This window comes from Cebus imitator, unplaced genomic scaffold, assembly GCF_001604975.1.
Source record: "Cebus imitator isolate Cc_AM_T3 unplaced genomic scaffold, Cebus_imitator-1.0 Scaffold235, whole genome shotgun sequence".
Classification (NCBI taxonomy): domain Eukaryota; kingdom Metazoa; phylum Chordata; class Mammalia; order Primates; family Cebidae; genus Cebus; species Cebus imitator.
Genome location: NW_016107550.1, coordinates 1,431,721 through 1,449,562, shown reverse-complemented (window position 1 = coordinate 1,449,562; position 17,842 = coordinate 1,431,721). Strand labels below are relative to the sequence as shown.

Genomic DNA, 17,842 nt, shown 5'->3' with positions numbered 1-17,842 from the left:
GGTCATCACCTCCCTCGTTGTGGTCATCACCTCCCTGGTTGTGATCATCACCTCCCTGGTTGTGGTCATCACCTCCCTGGTTGTGATAATCATCTCCCTCGTTGTGGTCATCACCTCCCTGGTTGTGGTCATCACCTCCCTGGTTGTGGTCATCACCTCCCTGGTTGTGGTCATCATTCCCCTGGTTGTGGTGATCACTTTCCTTGATGTGGTTATCACCTCTCTTGCAGTTATCACCTCTCTGGCTGTAGCTATCACTTCCCTGATTGTAGTTATCACTTTCTTGGTTGTGGTACTCACCTCCCTGGTTGCAGTTCTCACCTCCTTCAGTGGTGGTTATTACTTTTCACTGTGATTTCCTGTTTTCTTATTGCCCACTCACTACACTGCAGATCATTGAGGAGACAGACTCAGCCCTTTATCTTTCATGCCAGACCAAATAATTATATCTTAATATCAACTTTTTTCATAATTTAATGAGCATCTACACTGTTGGGTTGAACAAATGCTGTTCCTTCCCTCCTGAAGCTTGCAGCACACAGCCAATAAAAGGCATGCAATGACTCAGTTCATTGCTACTAAGTAAGGAGAGCATTGGGTCCCCATGACAACAGGAATCATGGGGTTAAACGGTAGGAAAAGCAGGCTTCGGCAAGGAAGTGAAATAAATATATGCTGTTTTCTGAATTTTGCATTTTTAGTCAGCTTGTCAGGCTGATAGCTGAGGTCTGAGAGAATGAGACCAGGGTCCAAAGGAGGTACTGAGGGCTCTGCAAGTCACCGAATAAAAGGCCGCCCTAAAGGCCAAAGGCCAGAAACACCCTCTCCCTAGAGGCTGCCTTGCCTCACATCACTGAACCAGTACCTGTGAGTTTACTGCAAGTAGCCATAATTTGCTAGGTTAAATTTGTCTCTCAATCCCCAAGTGATGTCTGATTCAAAGGATGTCTCTTTATTGAGCCAGGCACCAGACCATGCAGTAGGGGCCAGAGGGTTCCAGGGACAGTTTCATGACAGTGTGTTAGAGACCAGCAAGGAAGCTCAGGTGCTGCAGAAACAGACAGGAAGTCCATCCTGGACAGGATGGCTGGTGGGCAGCTGCCCGTTGTGGGGGACGTGGCCTTCTGAAAGCTGAGCTGGAACTGAGTTGGTGCAGAACAGAGGAAGGGCATAGCCCATGGCAGGGCAGCACAGACCTGAATGCATTCTAGCAAGCTGCCAAAAAATTGGATCAACGGAATTATCCATAAAATATCCTTGTAAAGTGTAGATAAACAAATCTGTTGCAAATTTTATGGTGGGTTGAAATCTATTAGAACTGGAAAATTGTTATTATGTAGAATTTATGAGATGGTGGAGTTATATGGCTGTGTGCTTCATATGCCTTTCACAACACTACATTCTGTAATGACTGGGAAGAGTGGCTTAATGAGCATCAAGGAACATTTCTAGATGAGTGGAAAGATTTATTGCTGCTATAGCTTGGCTTTTATGACATGCCTGCAAGAGGTGACAGGTGCAGCCTTGACTGAGAACTCAGGGTCTAACTCTCTTACTTCTCCAGGGGTTATAGCAGGCTTCACTTTATGATAGCTCACTTTGTATCACAATATTTAGGTGAGAGAAAGCTGGCTACAAAGACTCTTGTTCCCAAGAAGGCTACAACAGAAATCCACCATAAATGGAGAAGCAACGTGCAAAGGACATGTAGCTTCTACAGCCAACACCACGAAGACAAACACTACGGAGACAGTAGGGAGCCACCATGACTAGCACTATGTTTTAATAAAAGACACAGTAATAACATCACCAATTGTGTTAACAAGAATAGTAAGAATACGTTCAGCTTCTCTACCAAGTCTCACCATCATGACCAATGGGTAAAGTAGAAAAGACAGAGGAGATGGCTCTCATTCTACAGACTTGGAGACTGAGGCCCAGAAGGACATCGAGTGATTTGCCCTGGATCACCCAGCTGGTAGCAGGTGAAGCCAGGACTTTGGACCCTCAGGGTTCTTCCCATACCCCTATCTGTCCATGAAGGTATAGCAGAGAAATGAGAGCCAGTGCATCTCTATTTGCTGTACACTGTGACCATTCTGATGGCCATGGCACACTTGCCATCTCCTTTGAGACCCCATGTACTAGTCCCTGCTGATGCAGTCATTCTCAGCCAACAGCATCGACCTTAGCAAATCCTAACTGCAGGTAATTCACCGTCATGCAATCAGATCAGTGACTAGCTCTACAGACATAAAGCCAGGTGGCTCATCCTGAACTAGGCAATGAATGTATGCATTCAGCTTGGCTGGCTTTCTTCACTGTTACCCCGCCCCCTTTCAATTAGCTGCAGGAGAAATGTGCTGTCAGTAGGAGAGATCACACTGGAAGAAGACACTGGAAGAAGACACTTGACACTGGAAGAAGACAAAGATCATCTCCCCTTGATATGCACACTTAGCTATGGCATGGGAAGATGCTTGGGCCATGAGTCATCAGAATCACCTTCTTATCCTCTACCCACGATCACCATACATCCATACCAGCCACACTTTCCTACCAATGTCACAATAACAAGCAAAGTGCATGCCACTGTGCCATTGTATCACAAGCATCTTTCCCACGAGACTATGGGCCTTTGAAGAATCTTCTTCTCAATGAAGTTTCTTTACAATTCTCTCTGCACAGTGGCCCTTTGCAATGCCAGGAAGCATCTCTCTAGTGGCTACCAGCACCATCAAAGACATGGGTGGTGGCCCACTCTGCTCTTCTCAGCAAGGCAACCATGAACATCCCCAGGAATGGAGTTCCCCATTTAAACACAATTAATTCTTGTAAGGGAATACAATTAGTCTTGAAAAGGGTCAAAGATGATTTTTTGGAGTTTGGGTCTTTGTGGTAAATGTTTGGGTCTCAGTGACTTCAGGCAGAGTAAAAAACAGAATTTTCACTATGGCCTTGGAGCATGCATTCTCAAAAGAGATGACTTCACCCCAAGAGACTGAAAATTGTGGCTAAAAAGTCTTAGGTATTACAATGCTGTGTGGTCCTCCAAAGTTCAATCCTATCTGGCAAAATCCTGTTTCTTAATATTTAACATAATGTGGGGAGGATGATTAAGAAAAGTCTAAGAAGTCTCCCTAGGAAGGCAGTTATGAAAAGGATGTTGAGAAACACCATCTTAGAAAGTACCAGGGTTTGCAAGACTCTTGGTCTCTTCAAGACTGTTTTCCCAACTCTGAGATGGAAATAAACTTTGCATCCTGGTGTCTACTGAATTCCAGGCTCTGCTGCTTCTCTCTCTACTGAAAGAGATAGAATCAAGGGCCTCAATTTCTGGCAAAATATCAGAAGGAAATTATTCATAAAGACGGTAAAATGTTATGCACAATGACACTTGTTGTGGTATGTTTCATACTTTGTCAGTATTCATGAAAAGTTACGAATTGGGAGATATCCAAATGTTCCAGAGCAGGAAAGACGCTGAGAAAAGTATGATGCATCCACTCACCAGAACATTCTGCAACCTCACAATCACAATTATGAAGACAGCATGGAAAATGGCTAATGATCCAATATTCGCTGAGAAACACAGGGCCAAGACGTAACTATCCTCTGATCAAAACCGTAGGAATTCTGTGAATACAGAAGTTCAAACACCAGATGGAAACGGGGAGAACATGAAAACTGCTGATTTTTTTTAGAGTAGTGGGTTCGTGGAGGGTTTGTCTTTCGGCTTTTGGTTTGCATTTGATGCTGGCACAATATTGTTTATCCAGTGAATGCACGTATTTAAAAAAAAAAAGGAGAATGGAGAAGAGGAAAGTTCTCTTCTGTCATCTTTCCTCCTTTGCTTGAGAAACACACACTGCACCTGGCCCAATGGAAAAGATATTCCAGAAGGAAGGAAGAGGAAAGGAATGGAGTTGGGCGTGTCTGGATCTGCAGGCTTGCTGCTCCACCCTGGCTTTCTGCCCCCACAGGATCAGGCTGAGCATGGAGCAAGTGGGTGTGTCAGTCACAGTCCCCATAGGCTGGTGTCCCTGGCCATCCTTAGCTGCCCTGGAAATCAATGTCATTAGATGGCTCCCTTCCGGATGGTGTCTGCCTATGTTACTTTTTTCTACCCGCATCACACGGTCCACATGTGGGCCATCAGCCGGTACTTCCTGGGTGTTTGGGACCTGACAACACTGTGCCCAAACCAAAGTGGGTCATTATCCTTGTCCTCAAAATCACTTCTTCCTTTTCTCCACAGAAGCACACCAGGCCCCTTTCTCTCCCCAACTCACTCCAGCAGGTGACCTCCACTGGACAGCCTGCTTCAGAAATGCCTCTCCTCTCATCCTCCTTCAGGCCCAGGGGCCTTCCCTCCTTACAACTTCCAGGAACACAGCTCTGCACACCTAAAGAACCGCCATGGACCCCTGCGTCTGGATAAAAGCCCCTCTTGGCACTCAGGACCAGCCTCTTCTCAGCTGCCTGCACATTGTCACAGAACACACCTGTCAGTTCCGACCCCATGCCTTCACTCTTGCTTCCCTCTCTGTTCAGAGCACCCTCCCTCCACCTCTGCCTGCCAGTGCCCAGCAGACCGCCTTCGATGACAGCTGACCCCCTCTGCAACCAAAGCCTCCCAAACCATGGCCAAGCAGATGGCTCCCTTCTCCCTCCCATCCCCCATTACTGTGAGAACCTCAAATATACACATTGACCAAGTACACATTATGGACGATACAAATGACAGGGTCTCTTCCCTCATTGTCCCAAGTGAGGGAGAAAGGCAATGTATATGTAAACCAGCAGCTATGCAAGTATGAATTGCAACACAGGCTATGAAGGCCCTCAGCATTCTCTTGGAACAATTCCCTTTCCCCGCCTTATAGTGTCAATGTCAGGACTTTCTCCTTCCTCTCTTCCTCCCTTCTCCACCCCAACTACCTGCACCTCCCCTCTGCCTGGAAAGGTGCCTTACAATTCAGTGATCTCTGCACAAAAGAGTCACATGCTCCCTCATTATCTTCCTCCTACAATGCAGTAAGGTTTTCTATTTTCACTTCTTGCTTCCTGCTTCTGTTTCTCATTTCTTTGTTTGTTGTAAATGTCTCTTTCAATAGTAGGAAAAATGAACAATTTTTTCCTGAGGGAGAACGATTTCTATAGTAACCTAGCAGACTCCGTATGAGAAAATTGCTCAAAATGTTGACTTCTTTCCCATCCCCAGGAGCCAGGAATACAAATGGCAAATCATTTCCGGCTTGAACGCTCTTCAGGACTGATGGGCGCTCTCCTGGACAGTTTCCAGTGGAGAGCTGCTGAGCTGTGGGATCTCGCAGGGGTTCCCCAGTGTCACTCGAGGGGAATGCACTGACCATCCAAAGGACCCTCTTGACTCCAACAGTGACCAGAGTCACCAAGCCCCAAGTCCCCATGAAGGACAACTATTTACAGATAACAGCTACCTAGAGTCTCTGTGCAATTCACTCATTTTCAATGCATTTAGATTTATTGCTCTTGACATTAATTGCACTGAGTTGATATTGTCTCATCTGAGCTCAAGAAGCTATCCTGAGGCATCCAGTGAGCAAAGTGGAGTTAACACACCAGTGCTCCATAAAATGAAATGGTGAGCAGAGCCATGTAAATACCCCAAAATGTAGAGCAGCAGGGATGATTCACAGCCTTCAAATCCAAACACATTATCTTGATTTCTGAAGAGCAAGACAGCAAGAAGATTTCTTAGCACATCCCACCTCTAAGTCTGTGCTGACAGGTGTCTGGAAGCTATGTGTGAGCATCTCAAGTTAGATCACATCAAGACAAACTAGGCTTGTTCATTCCATGGGACTGGGGCTCCGCTTAATTGCTTCGACCTCAGAAACATCTTCCACATTTGTACTGGATGGCTGCTCCCCTCCCTTAGCACCTACAAGCCCTCCCTTTGAGCCATGTTGATTTGCCCTTGATGAATCCTTGTTCTATAAATGTATTCAGAAGGACGTTTCTGCATGTTCTGTCTCTTCAGATTCTTAGCTTTCTGAGCATTTCTCATTTGCCAGCTCCTCCCCATGCTTTCCAGCACACGCTGGGAGTGGGCGCAGAACAGGATTTCATAGGCACCGTGCTTAGCGTAGGTATCGCCTTTTTAGCTTGTCCTAATAAACACGCTATCCCTTCCCGCTTCTGCACTTGATATGCAAATGCTGTCAAAAGCTCAGAACTATCGGGTTTCTATAATTAAATCTGGGGGAAAATCTCATCTGAGATTGTCTTTTCTTTCTACCAATACTAAGAGCTAGGAAGCTATCAACCAGTAGTTCTGAAGCCTGGCTGGACAGCAGAATCACAAAAAGAGGATTTAAAAATCTGGATCCCCAGGTCCCTGTCTCCCAAGGATTCTGCTTTAATTGGCCTGAGATGGGGCTCAATTATCAGTAGTTTTACAAATGTCCCCAGGTGATTCTAATATGCAACCAAGACTGAAACTCGGAGGATCTGACTAATAAGGAGTAGTGCTATCGTCTCCCAGTGCTCAGTTTTCCCATCTGTGAATAACAGTAACAACAGTCTCTGTCCTTCTAAAGTTATTAGGAGGGCTGAACACAGTCATGTATGGTCATGTTGGTCCTATATCAGTATTTCCTGCTATTATTGTTATCTATGTTATCCTAGATCCTCTTCCTTCTTCAACTCTGCATATGACCAACATCCTTAAGTCAATGACAGACCTCAAAAACACAATAATTCTTAAGACCCAGAGCATTAAATGAGAAGAGCCTAGATTCAAACTGTGTTTCAACAATCTGCCAGCCAGGAAGCCTTCCTCTGGTCACCTGAACCCCAAATCTTGAAATGAAAAGCATTGAGTGTGTCTTCAGCAAACCAAATGATCATTCAGATCCCTAATCATCAATTTCTGGAAAAAAAATTTAAGCGTTTATGAACACATTAATATGTTGCTCTTTTGACAAATTCCTGGCATGAGGCTTTGTGACCCGGGTCTTACCTGGCGCATTTCCTTATAGTTGTGGTGCTTAAAATCCAGGTCATCGGTGGTGGTCATCTCATTCCGGCGGTGATAATAGTTATTAGGATCTAGGGACAGAAACATGGTTTTGAATTACTCCCATCATTCTCTGTCCCACGGCGTCTCTGCTAGAGAACTGTTTCACATGGGGACTGCAGGGACAGTGCAGCCCAATCTCTAGCTTCTAATGTTGGCTTGGAGATGAGAAAACCAACCTGCAGGAAGCAACTTAGAAGTCTGAATTACTCAGTGGTTGAGAGTATGGAGCCAGAATGCCTGGGTTCAAATCTCCACTTTTCTACTTACATACTGTGCAAGTATGTAAGCGGGCAAGTCACTTGCACAGTGTTGAACTTGGATTTTTACCCATAAACAAGGAAAAGAATGGTACTTCCCTCAGTGGTTTGTTGTTAGCATAGATGAAACAAACCTATATACCCAGCAAGCTGTCAGCACTACATAAATGAATGAATATCAAGACTACATACATGCATGAAAACTTCTGGAAGGATATGGACTCTATTAGCTTCTTACCCAGCATTCCTTCCCCTTTCTTCCTCCCTAAAAGAAGTCCTATGTTTGGGAATCTCCTTTTCCCACTTCTAGGAAGATCTCAAGTCCCAAGCTCCAGGGCTCCAACACGACTGGCCAATCAGAACACAGCCACTGTAATTGATCCAGATTGAAGGGAAGGACTTTATTGACTCAGAGGAGTGAGTAACAATCTCTCCCTAGCAGTAAGAATACAGAAGCATGTTGTCGAATTGCTACTGTGGCCATCTGACCTCAGGAAGCACTAGTCTTAGCATGACTTCAGTTCTGTGGATGACCCAGAGTAAAAGTCAGAGAACCCCAGTAACACCAAGAGCGATTAAATCAACCAAACCCTCAGCCCAACCTTGAGCAAGATAAAGAACACCTTTGCAGCTAAGCCAGTAGAAGCTGGTGTTTCTGCTGCGGGAGCTGAAGCACCTTGATGGGTATAATCAAATGCGTTAAGAGAGGTGACCTCTGGGAACTGGGATTCAGGGGAGGCAATGTCTGCTCTTCACTTGATTCCCTTCCATATAAATTAACTCCCCATCCCCATTACTATAAGCCTGTATGGTTTATATAATTACAAAACCCGGGAACACAGAAAAGAAAGGTGAGAACAGGGAGGAGCAAGAACAAGAAGGAGGGAAGCCAGGAAGGGACCACTCTATCTGCCTTGAAGTCCCCCAGCCAGTTTGGTGACATCTCTGTCAGGAAGATGTCACTGGAAATGTGGTGTACTTCCTGCTCAGTGTTCAGCACTCCCTCCAATGTAGAGAACCCACAGCCCTAGGAACCATGTGAGCAATGTGGGAACGGTGCAGCTGTCTGTTGGACCCCAGTGGCTCCCAGGGCCACTCTGCAGGCAGTGGGGGGCAGTGAGGGGATAAGCACTCTGTGGTATGTGGGGCAGCGAGGCCAGATCTGTGCCACCAGCTGTGGTCCACAGACCAGGAGCATTGGCTATTTGCTAGACCCAGCCCCGATCTACTGAATTAGAAGCCACATTGCAACAGGATCCCAGCTGCCTCTGTAGACTTTCATAGCTTGAGAACACTCAGCACGTGTTACATACATCTGCCATCAACTGAGCCAGCCCTGTGCCTTTGTCCCCACAACCACAGGTCATAAACGCCATACCCAAGCTGATCAAGGTTCACTGAAAGACTGGCTTCACCCTTGTGACCACTTACAACGAGTTAAAAATCACATATAGAACCAAACACCAAAAATACAGCTTTTAATATTCACGAACGGTTTTCCAGTCATGCTATCACAAATAACTGTTACGGGAAGGGAAATAATGCGGGCGTGTAACTGGCATTTTGTCCAGACAAAGCCAAAGCCATTCAGGCTTTGCCAGACGCCGCAGTGATTTCTCAAGCCCTTTCTTTTGGGGAGCGGAGGCTGACCACGCCTCAGGCAAGCTGCCTTCCCTTTGATTTCCAAACCACCACGTTTCAAAGCAAAGGTAAAACGTGTATTTTGCATTCATTTACACCTAACTTACTTGCATGCTGTTTTCTAAGAGCTATTCAACACCCCCTAAACCTTGGGGGCATCTTTTCAAAGGACTTTAAAGTCGCTTTTGTTTTGAAACACAAATGATGCCTTCGAGGTTCTTAAAAAGGATTAAAGAAAAACTCAGAGCCCTAAGACCAAAAGAGCTCTATGTTTGGCAACTTTCTTCCTTCCTCAAGGCTAATCGGGCTTCTGAAGGATATGGGTCCCTTTACCAAAACTGTCTCAGAACTTCACAACTTTCACTCACCCACATTTCGAACAAATACTTCCTTACTTGTCCATTTTTTCTGATTGGACAAAGTTTCATTGAGACCCTATTAGGAGCCCAGCACTTAGGTAAGAAATGAGTGAGGATCCGGAACAGAGTCCACAGACAGAGCTAGTGAGTCATCTAAGCCTGCTAATCCCTGCTTCCTTCTGTGGACAAGAGAAGCCCTTCCTCCTGTCAAAGTTGTTTCAACCAGAGCGACCTCATCTTGAATGGGAGCTGGATAAAATGAGGCTGAGACCTACTGGGCTATATTCCCAGTAAGTTAGGCATTCTAAGTCTCAGAATGAGATAGGAGGCAGGCACAAGGCACAGATCATAAAGACCTTGCTAATAAAACCAATTGCTGTAAAGAAGCAGGGAAAACCCATCAGAACCAAGATGGCAGCCGGGCGCAATGTCTCACGCCTGTAATCCCAGCACTTTGGGAGGCCAAGACGGGTGGATCACGAGGTCAAGAGTTCGAGACCAGCCTGGCCAACATGGTGAAACCCCGCCTCTACTACATATACAAAAGGTAGCCAGGCGTAGTGGCGGGCACCTGTAATCCCAGCTACTCGGGAGGCTTATATGGGAGAATCACTTGAAATTGGAAGGCAGAGGTTGCAGTGAGCAGAGATTGTGATACTGAACTCCAGTCTGGGCAACAGGAGTGAAACTCCCTGTAAATAAATAAATAAATAATAAATAAATAAAATAAAAATGAGAAAACCAAGATGGCGACAAGAGTGACCTCTGGTGTTCCTCACTGCTCACTATACACTAATTATAATGCATTAGCAATCCTAAAGACCCTCCCACCAGCACCTTGACAGTTTACAGATGCTATGGCAACATTAGGAAGTTACCCTAATGGTCTAAAAAGAGAGGAACCCTTAGTTTTGGGAATTGCCCACCTCTTTCCCAGAAAACTCATGAATAACCAACCCCTTGTTTAGCATATAATCAAGAAGTAACAACAAATAGAAGCAGCTGAGTGGCCCATGCCGCTTTTCTGCCTATGAAGTAGCCATTCTTTCTTCCTTTACTTTCTTAATAAACTTGCTTTCACTTTATGAATTCATCTCGAATTCCTTCTCCAGGAACCCTCTCTTGGGTTCTGGATTGGGACCCGTTTCCAGTAACACTCCTGTGGGGAATTCATTTCAGGTGCTTCAGCTATGCAAGTGTGAGCACGTGGCTCAGGTCTAGCCAACTAAAACACGCCTCCTTCCTTCGGTTAGGCACTGGCTCAGCGACGATCCCGATGATCCCAGGAGCCAAGCCAGGACGATCAGATAACTTTTCTCACAGAGCTTGCAGGACAGTCTCTTCTGCCGGAGCCCTCGGAGAGTAGGATGTAAGTGGGAGGTGTCTGTGGCCAACCTGCCAGTCTGCAAGCTAGTGACAGAGGGAGCCCTGGACCCTACACGAAGGCCCTGACATGTTAGACCTATTCTTGCCTGAAGCCAAAGTCAGACCTGTCCCTGGAATTTTCACTTATGTGAGCCAAGAATTTCTTACCTTTTTCTTAACCTAATTTGAGTAGGACTTCTGACCTCTGAAATAGAAATGCAGACTGATCCAATCTACAGGGGCTTTAACCTCCTGTGTATGGAAAACCAGCTGATTCCTCTGCAGCACCCTCGTTATCGGGATCCACAAACTCCAGGAGTGGAGCCTGAAAAGATCTTTCCAACCTTACTTCCCTTATTAAACTGCTCCAACATTCTGCTCTGTCCAAACTGGTCTTGCTATGGGCTGAATTGTGCTCCCTCACCAAAGAAAAGCTCTATTGGAGTCCTCACCCCCAGTACTTGAGAATATGACCTTGCTTGGAGACAGGGTTTTTTAAAAGGCTTTCAAGTTCAAGTGAAGTCATTAGGCGAGTCCTCGCCTAATGGGGAGATTTGAATACCAACACTCACATGGGGGAACACCAGGTGAGTGAAGGCAGAGGCTGGGTAATGCATCTACAAACCAAGGAGTGTCAAAGGCTGCCATCAAACCACCGCAGCTGGGAGAGAGGCCTGGAACAGATTCTCCCTGACAGCCCCAGAAGAAACCAGCCCTGCAGACACCTCGCTCTTGGCTTCCGGCCTCCAGAACAGTGGCAGGATAAGTTATTCTAAGCCACCTAGTTTTGGGTACCTGGTTACAGCAACCCTAGGAAGCTACTACCTGCCCTAAGCATGTCTCCCTCCTCACCCCCGAGTTCCCCTGCAGTTTTCTTCTGACTCCTCAGAGACCAGCACAGATGTCAGCTGCCCTGTAGCGCCTTCTGGTCACCCTCATCTCAGTCATTTCTTAATCCTCAGACATGGTCATAAAAATAAATCCTTAAATCACCTGCACTACCTTCATGTCCTTTTGGTAACCTATTCTCAGATATCCCTGATGTAAAATCATGGGAGCCCTCCAGAGACAGAGCTCACACCCTCACAAAGCAGCCTCTTGTGCTATTGTCAGCCCTAATTGGTAGGAAGGCCTTTCTTTATAAAGCGGAAGTCTACCTGCTGATCTTAATTCTTCCCTCTTCAGCTAGGATGACTAAGCCCCCTCCCTTTCATGTACGATGGAGGCAGGAGAATAGGGTCTGGAGGCAGGAAACATAGGGCCGATTCATGCTGACTTCCTAGAACTAAATCAAATGAAAACACTTCAGCTATGATAGGAAATATCCTCTCCATTTATAGAAGGCATATACCAAGTAAATGACCTTGTAACTTTACTTCACCCTCTTCATTGACATAGGGCATACACCAAGTGACCACTGGAAACCTCTAGAGGGCATTTAAACCCCAGAAAATTCTGTAATGGGGCTCTTGAGCCCCCATGCTCAGGCCCACCCCCACCCAGTGGAGAGTACTTTCATTTTCCATAAATCTCTGCTTTTGTTGCTTCTTTCTTTCCTTGCCTATTTGTGCATTTTGTCCAATTCTTTGTTTAAGACACTAAGAGCCTGGACACCCTCCACCGGTAACATGACGATCCTACTGATTTTGAAGAAATGTAGCATATTCTCCCCTGAGTTGTCTCTGTTCCTGCCTAAACATCCCTATTCCCTCCACCGCCCTCATGACGATTTCCATGGCTCTCACTGCCCCGGTTTCCTCCTCTGAACACACTCAAATTTATCTGTCACTTTCCAACCTATAGCACTTGGGATTCTGACATGTGGCCTAACAACAAAGCGACCAACTTATACCGGTTCTCCCAGGACTGTTCTGGTTTTACACAGTGTCAAGTCGTGAGAACCCCGCAGTCCCTGGCAGCCTGGATGGTTGTCCACCCTCTCCAGCCGGCTCAAGCAGCTCTGGTTTGGTATCTCGTTTTTCATGACAACTTAATTATGCGGCTTGAATCACTTTAGCTTCTTAAGGATCACAGCTCTGACTCAGCAGATGCGTGCCTGCTGATGTCTTCTGGTTAAAAATTTAATTATTAATTGATCAGCCTGTTGTTTTGCTGTCTTAATGACCACAGTATATGAGAAAGCAATCTCATAACCCCATCTCAGGCTAGATATGACCTATATTTGGCCAGTGCCCATTGATGTATGCAGACGTAGCTTTAATCTTGAAGCAAAAAGCTTTTACTGACTTCATGCCATTGTTCACTGAATGCTGTTACATGCCAAGGACAGTGTGAGATGCTAGGGAAATAAGTGTGAAAGATGCAAGGCCCCCAACCATGAGAGGTTCACTCAAGGCTCATGGAAGGAGCACACGCATCCTCAGACACAGACAGATGTGTGGCAAAGGCTGCGTTCTTCTTCATATTCTGTTTCAGGAGGCATATGTGAGAGAGAGGATGAGAGACAGAGGCCCTGCTTACAGCTGCCTTCCCTGGAACACGAGGCATATGCTCTGTGGCATCAGGCAGCTCAGGCAAACATTGGCCCCACACCTGACAGCAAACAACTGGACATTCCCAGGACCCTATGCACATCCACAGGATGTTTAGAAGTGAGAAATGAAAATAAAATTCTAAGCCCCAACTGACTGAAAGGACCATTTCTTGGCCAAGAGAATCCCAGAGAAACCTTGGAAGCTGAGTTCACCACCACAGTGGATGGTAAATGGGACACATCTCATTATACCCCATCTCTCACTGCCCATCATTAGGCTTTCTACCCTATCGGCTAAACAGAAACCAGCCCTTTAAAAGGACAAGATCCTTCCCAGGCACAGCTTCTCTTCCCAGGCACCAAACAAAGACAAGATCCTTCACCCCTCCCCAAGAGGTTGCTTCCTCTATTCCCTTTTTCATCAAATGTTCACTTTATCTTATGTCAAATGTAGATTTACTGGGCACTAACGTCTCCCAAGGATGTCATCATTTGTCTCAGTGCCAACCTAACCCCCTTCTTGTAAGGAAAATGTATAAATACTAAACCTCCTGAGAAGCCCATTGAAAAAAACAGCCACAGATGCTTCTGTGACTTGTGTTTCTCCAGGGCACACCCTCCAGCTGGTCCAATAAACCCTGGTGATTTGAGACTCAGGCCACAATCCCTCAGAGGAGGAGGGAGGAAGAGGAGGTTGGCTAAGGCTTGAGTGTCAGTGGTAGGAGGCCTGGGCTCAGAGGAGGCCACAGCCGGTTCCCCATGAATCTGGGCTGTGAGCCATGTTGGGGACCAGGTGACAGTGCAGACAGAGATGGAAAAGGGGCACAATTGGAAAAGGAGATCTAGGACAGGTGGAAGGAGGCCCCAGGTGGCCCTGGCAGCAACAGAACCATCTCACCCTCACTCCTGCTGGTACTGGCACCCACACCAGCCATAGCTTGAAGCTCCTAAGCCCTAAACCAAGTGCCTGCTCACTACATGAGACTATTCTTTTTTTGTTGTTTTTTTGTTTTGTTTTGTTTTGTGAGATGGAGTTTCGCTCTTGTCACCCAGGCTGGAGTGCAGTGGAGCAATCTTAGCTCACTGCAACCTCTACCTCCTAGGTCAAGCAATTCTCCTGCCTCAGCCTTCCCAGTAGCTGGGATTACAGGCGCCCACCACCACACCTGGCTAATTTTTGTATTTTTAATAGAGAAGGGGTTTCATCATGTTGCCCAGGCTGGTGTCGAACTCCTGACCTCAGGTGATCTGTACAGGGGACTACTCTTAAAAGAACAGTAAGAATCCCAGATTGAGACCCATCACGGGGACTTCAAGGGGACCAAGATTCTTGGGCTGCTCGGCTTGCTGTTTGCTACCTTCTGGTTGGGACCTTGATTGAAACGATTAGGCGCTCGGCTTTGGGGAAGAAGCTCCTTTTTTGGGAAGGCGGCTCACTTCCAGCCCAGAAGCTTGGGCTCAGGGTGCCTGTGAGTGCTCCATCCAGACCGGCAGACCCACAGGGACAGCAGATTTTAGGTTACCCAGGGATGGTGGAGGGGACTGGGGAGTCTCAATGGGCCTGTAATAATCCCCATTTTTCTGAGATGGTTTAATTATTTTTTTCTCTCTCTTCTTATTTCCCTAGTTCCCTACTTCCTACTTTGCCCTTTAGAAATGCAAATACAGCCCAGGAGCGGTGGCTCATACCTGTAATCCCAGCACCCTGGGAGGCCGAGGTAGGTGGATCACCTGAGGTCAGGAGTTCAAGACCAGCCTGGCCAACATGGTAAAACCCCGTATCTACTAAAAATACAAAAATTAGCTGGGCATGGTGGCTCAACACCTGTAATCCCAGCTACTCAGGAGGCTGAGGCAGGAGAATCGCTTGAACTCCAGAGGCAGAGGTTGTGGTGAGCTGAGATCGTGCCACTGTACTCCATCCTAGGAGACAGAGAAAGACTCCAGAAGAAGAAGAAATGCAAATACAGCCTTTTACCTCCGCCTTCACCAGCCTTCTCCCTACAATGCAAGTTCTTCTAACTATCTGCTCCAAAACAGAAGTCTGGATAGTTACAAGGGGATTTGCAAACCAAAGCAAGCCCAATATGGAACTTTCCCCTCCAGGAGGTTGCCTGCCAAGGAAGGGGCCAGCAGTCACCAGCCCGAACAACCGGTAGGGAAAGCTTCAGAGCTAGCATGGACCCTTCACTCTTGCTTATTCCCCTCCCCTCCCTTTTAAAAGTGCCCACTTTCTGCTCCAAAAGCAAAGCAGCACATTTAAAGACCAGACACCTCTTCCCCTAAGCTGGTTTCGGAGTAACTGCTTTCTTTATACCAGCCTCGCTCTTGTTCATTGGACTCTGCATGTGGTGAGGGCAATGAACCTCCTGTTCAGTTACAGGTTCAGGGAGGTTTTAGGGGGTGATGACAAAGTTTTGAAACTAGAGAGAGCTGGGGCTTGCACAACATTGTGAATACATTAAATATCACCAAAATGTACATTTTAAAAGTTGGCCAGGTGTGGTGGCTCACGCCTGTAATCTCAGCACTTTGGGAGGCTGAGGTGGGCAGATTACAAGGTCAAGAGGTCAAGACCATCCTGGCCAACATGATGAAACCCTGTCTCTACTAAAAATACCAAAATTAGCTGGGCATGGTGGCACAAGCCTGTAGTTCCAGCTACTTAGGAGGCTGAGACAGGACAGTCACTTGAACACGGGAGGTAGAGGTTGTAGTGAGCCAAGGTTGTGCCACTGCACTCCAGCCTGCCAACAGAGCAAGACTCCATTTCAAGGAAAAAAAAAAGTGTAGTGTATGTTATACGAATTTCACCTTGATTAAAAACATAATAAAAAATAAAAAGGATCCCTGGCCCCAAAGTGCTCACTAAGGACACCAGAGGCGCAAGGTCACAGCAGATCTTTCTTTACCTGGCACAATGCCAGTGTCTCACCCAAGGAACGGGCTACCACTGTGGCCTCGTGACCTCCCTAAGCCCCAACATGCTCAGCAAACCCTGAACACAGATGGCCTGGCTCCACATGTGAGCTGAGCAAGAAACCCCTCCCACAAAGAGCTGGCTGTCTAATGCTGTCACCTTTGTCCAGACCCCATTGGCTGCTCTGATGACAAGGTGGCTCCTATAGAGCAAGGCCAAGAGAGACCCAGGAGCTGCAGACCTCCAGGCACAGCCCCACCTGATCCTGGGTCATCACCGTCAGCACAAGCATTAAACCCATCGCCCCATATGGCCCCTCAGAGGGGGCAGCACATCCTCTGTACTTATTAAGGAAACTTCCACCCCATTTCCTATGTCCCCATTGCGCAGCTTCTCCACTGCGGGCACGGAAGTCCGGGAAACCCTCTGCTTCCTTGGCAGATGCTGCTGTGCCGACAGCCCCCAGCCAGTCTGCAGCCTGACTGGCAGGGAAGCTGTCAGGAAAGACAGTTTTCAAGAGTGGCTGTCTTAACAGCTTCCCAAGATCATCAACATTGGGCAGCTGGACCACAAAGTGAAATCTCACATTTATTTAAACTCGGTAAGGGGAAGCTGGCTTCTGCTGCCAGGAAGACAGGCTACAGCCAACAAGGTCTGATCTCACCTCTGCTGGGGAGGATTCACTGGGAATAAAGGCATCTCACAGGTACAGGCAGGTCTCCCCCACCATGCCAGAAGAGACAGAGGCAGCAGGTGGGTCTATCTTATCTCCAAGAAGCTGCCTCAGAATAGGTACCCCATATGTATTTGATATATGAATGAGTGCGTAAGTAAATGAATGGATGGATGTGTGGACATTTTAATCAAGTTATTTAAGAAGGGCCAGTTATGAAGAAGTGCATTTTCTAGGGTGCAGGAGGCCTCTAACAGGGGTCCACCTGAAGCTACAATGCTATCACCCTATTACCACGGCAGAACAGAGAATGGAAGGTAGGGTGGGGACAGTAATTAACGCCACATCATCAGGGTGAGGACAGTCATGAGAGTGTGCCATCTTTGGGTCTGAGTATTGGTTTCCTGGGGCAGCCATAACAAAGCACACCACACTCCAGGCAGCTTTAAACAGCAGAACAGCTCCCACAGTTCTGAAGGACAGAGCTTCGAAATCAAGGCACCAGCAGGACCATGCTCTCTCTAAAAGCTCCAGAGGAGGGTACTTCCCTGCCTCTTCCAACATCCAGTGGCTGCCTGCAACCCTTGGCTTATAGCCACATCACTCCGATCTCCACCTCCAATGTCACATGGTGTTCTCCCTGTGTGCCTCCATGTCTCTGTCTTCTCTTCTTAAGAATACCAGTCATTGGATTAAGGGCTCATCCAGTATGACCTCCTCTTCATTGATTACATCTGTAAAGACCATTGTTTCTAAATAAGATCACATCTGAGGTTCTAGGGGGACCTCCTCTTGATCGATTATATCTGCAAGGACCTATTTCTAAATAAGATCACTTTTGAGGTTCTGAGGGGAAAATGAATTCTGAGTGGGACACTCTTCAGCCTGGTAAAGTTCGTCATGGCGTACCCTGAACAAATGCCCACTGCGAGAGGCCATCCTTCCAAACTGAGCTGCTTCTGTACAGCAAGCGGTGGGCTTCTTGCTGTACAGCTGAACCCAGGCCCAGAGTTTGAGATGGGACAGGAGAGAAATCTATGGCTCACCATGTGACCTGGCATCTTAAC

At 46.9% G+C, this 17,842-nt stretch overlaps 1 protein-coding gene across 1 annotated transcript in view; it reads right to left on the bottom strand.

The window, feature by feature from the left end:
• CPXM2 (carboxypeptidase X, M14 family member 2) overlaps window positions 1-17,842 on the bottom strand; it is a 148,886-nt gene that overhangs the window by 26,814 nt on the left and 104,230 nt on the right. The window contains exon 7 of the mRNA XM_017497876.2: window positions 7,007-7,095. Coding sequence (XP_017353365.1) covers window positions 7,007-7,095 — 89 coding nt within the window. The remainder of the gene's footprint in view (window positions 1-7,006; window positions 7,096-17,842) is intronic.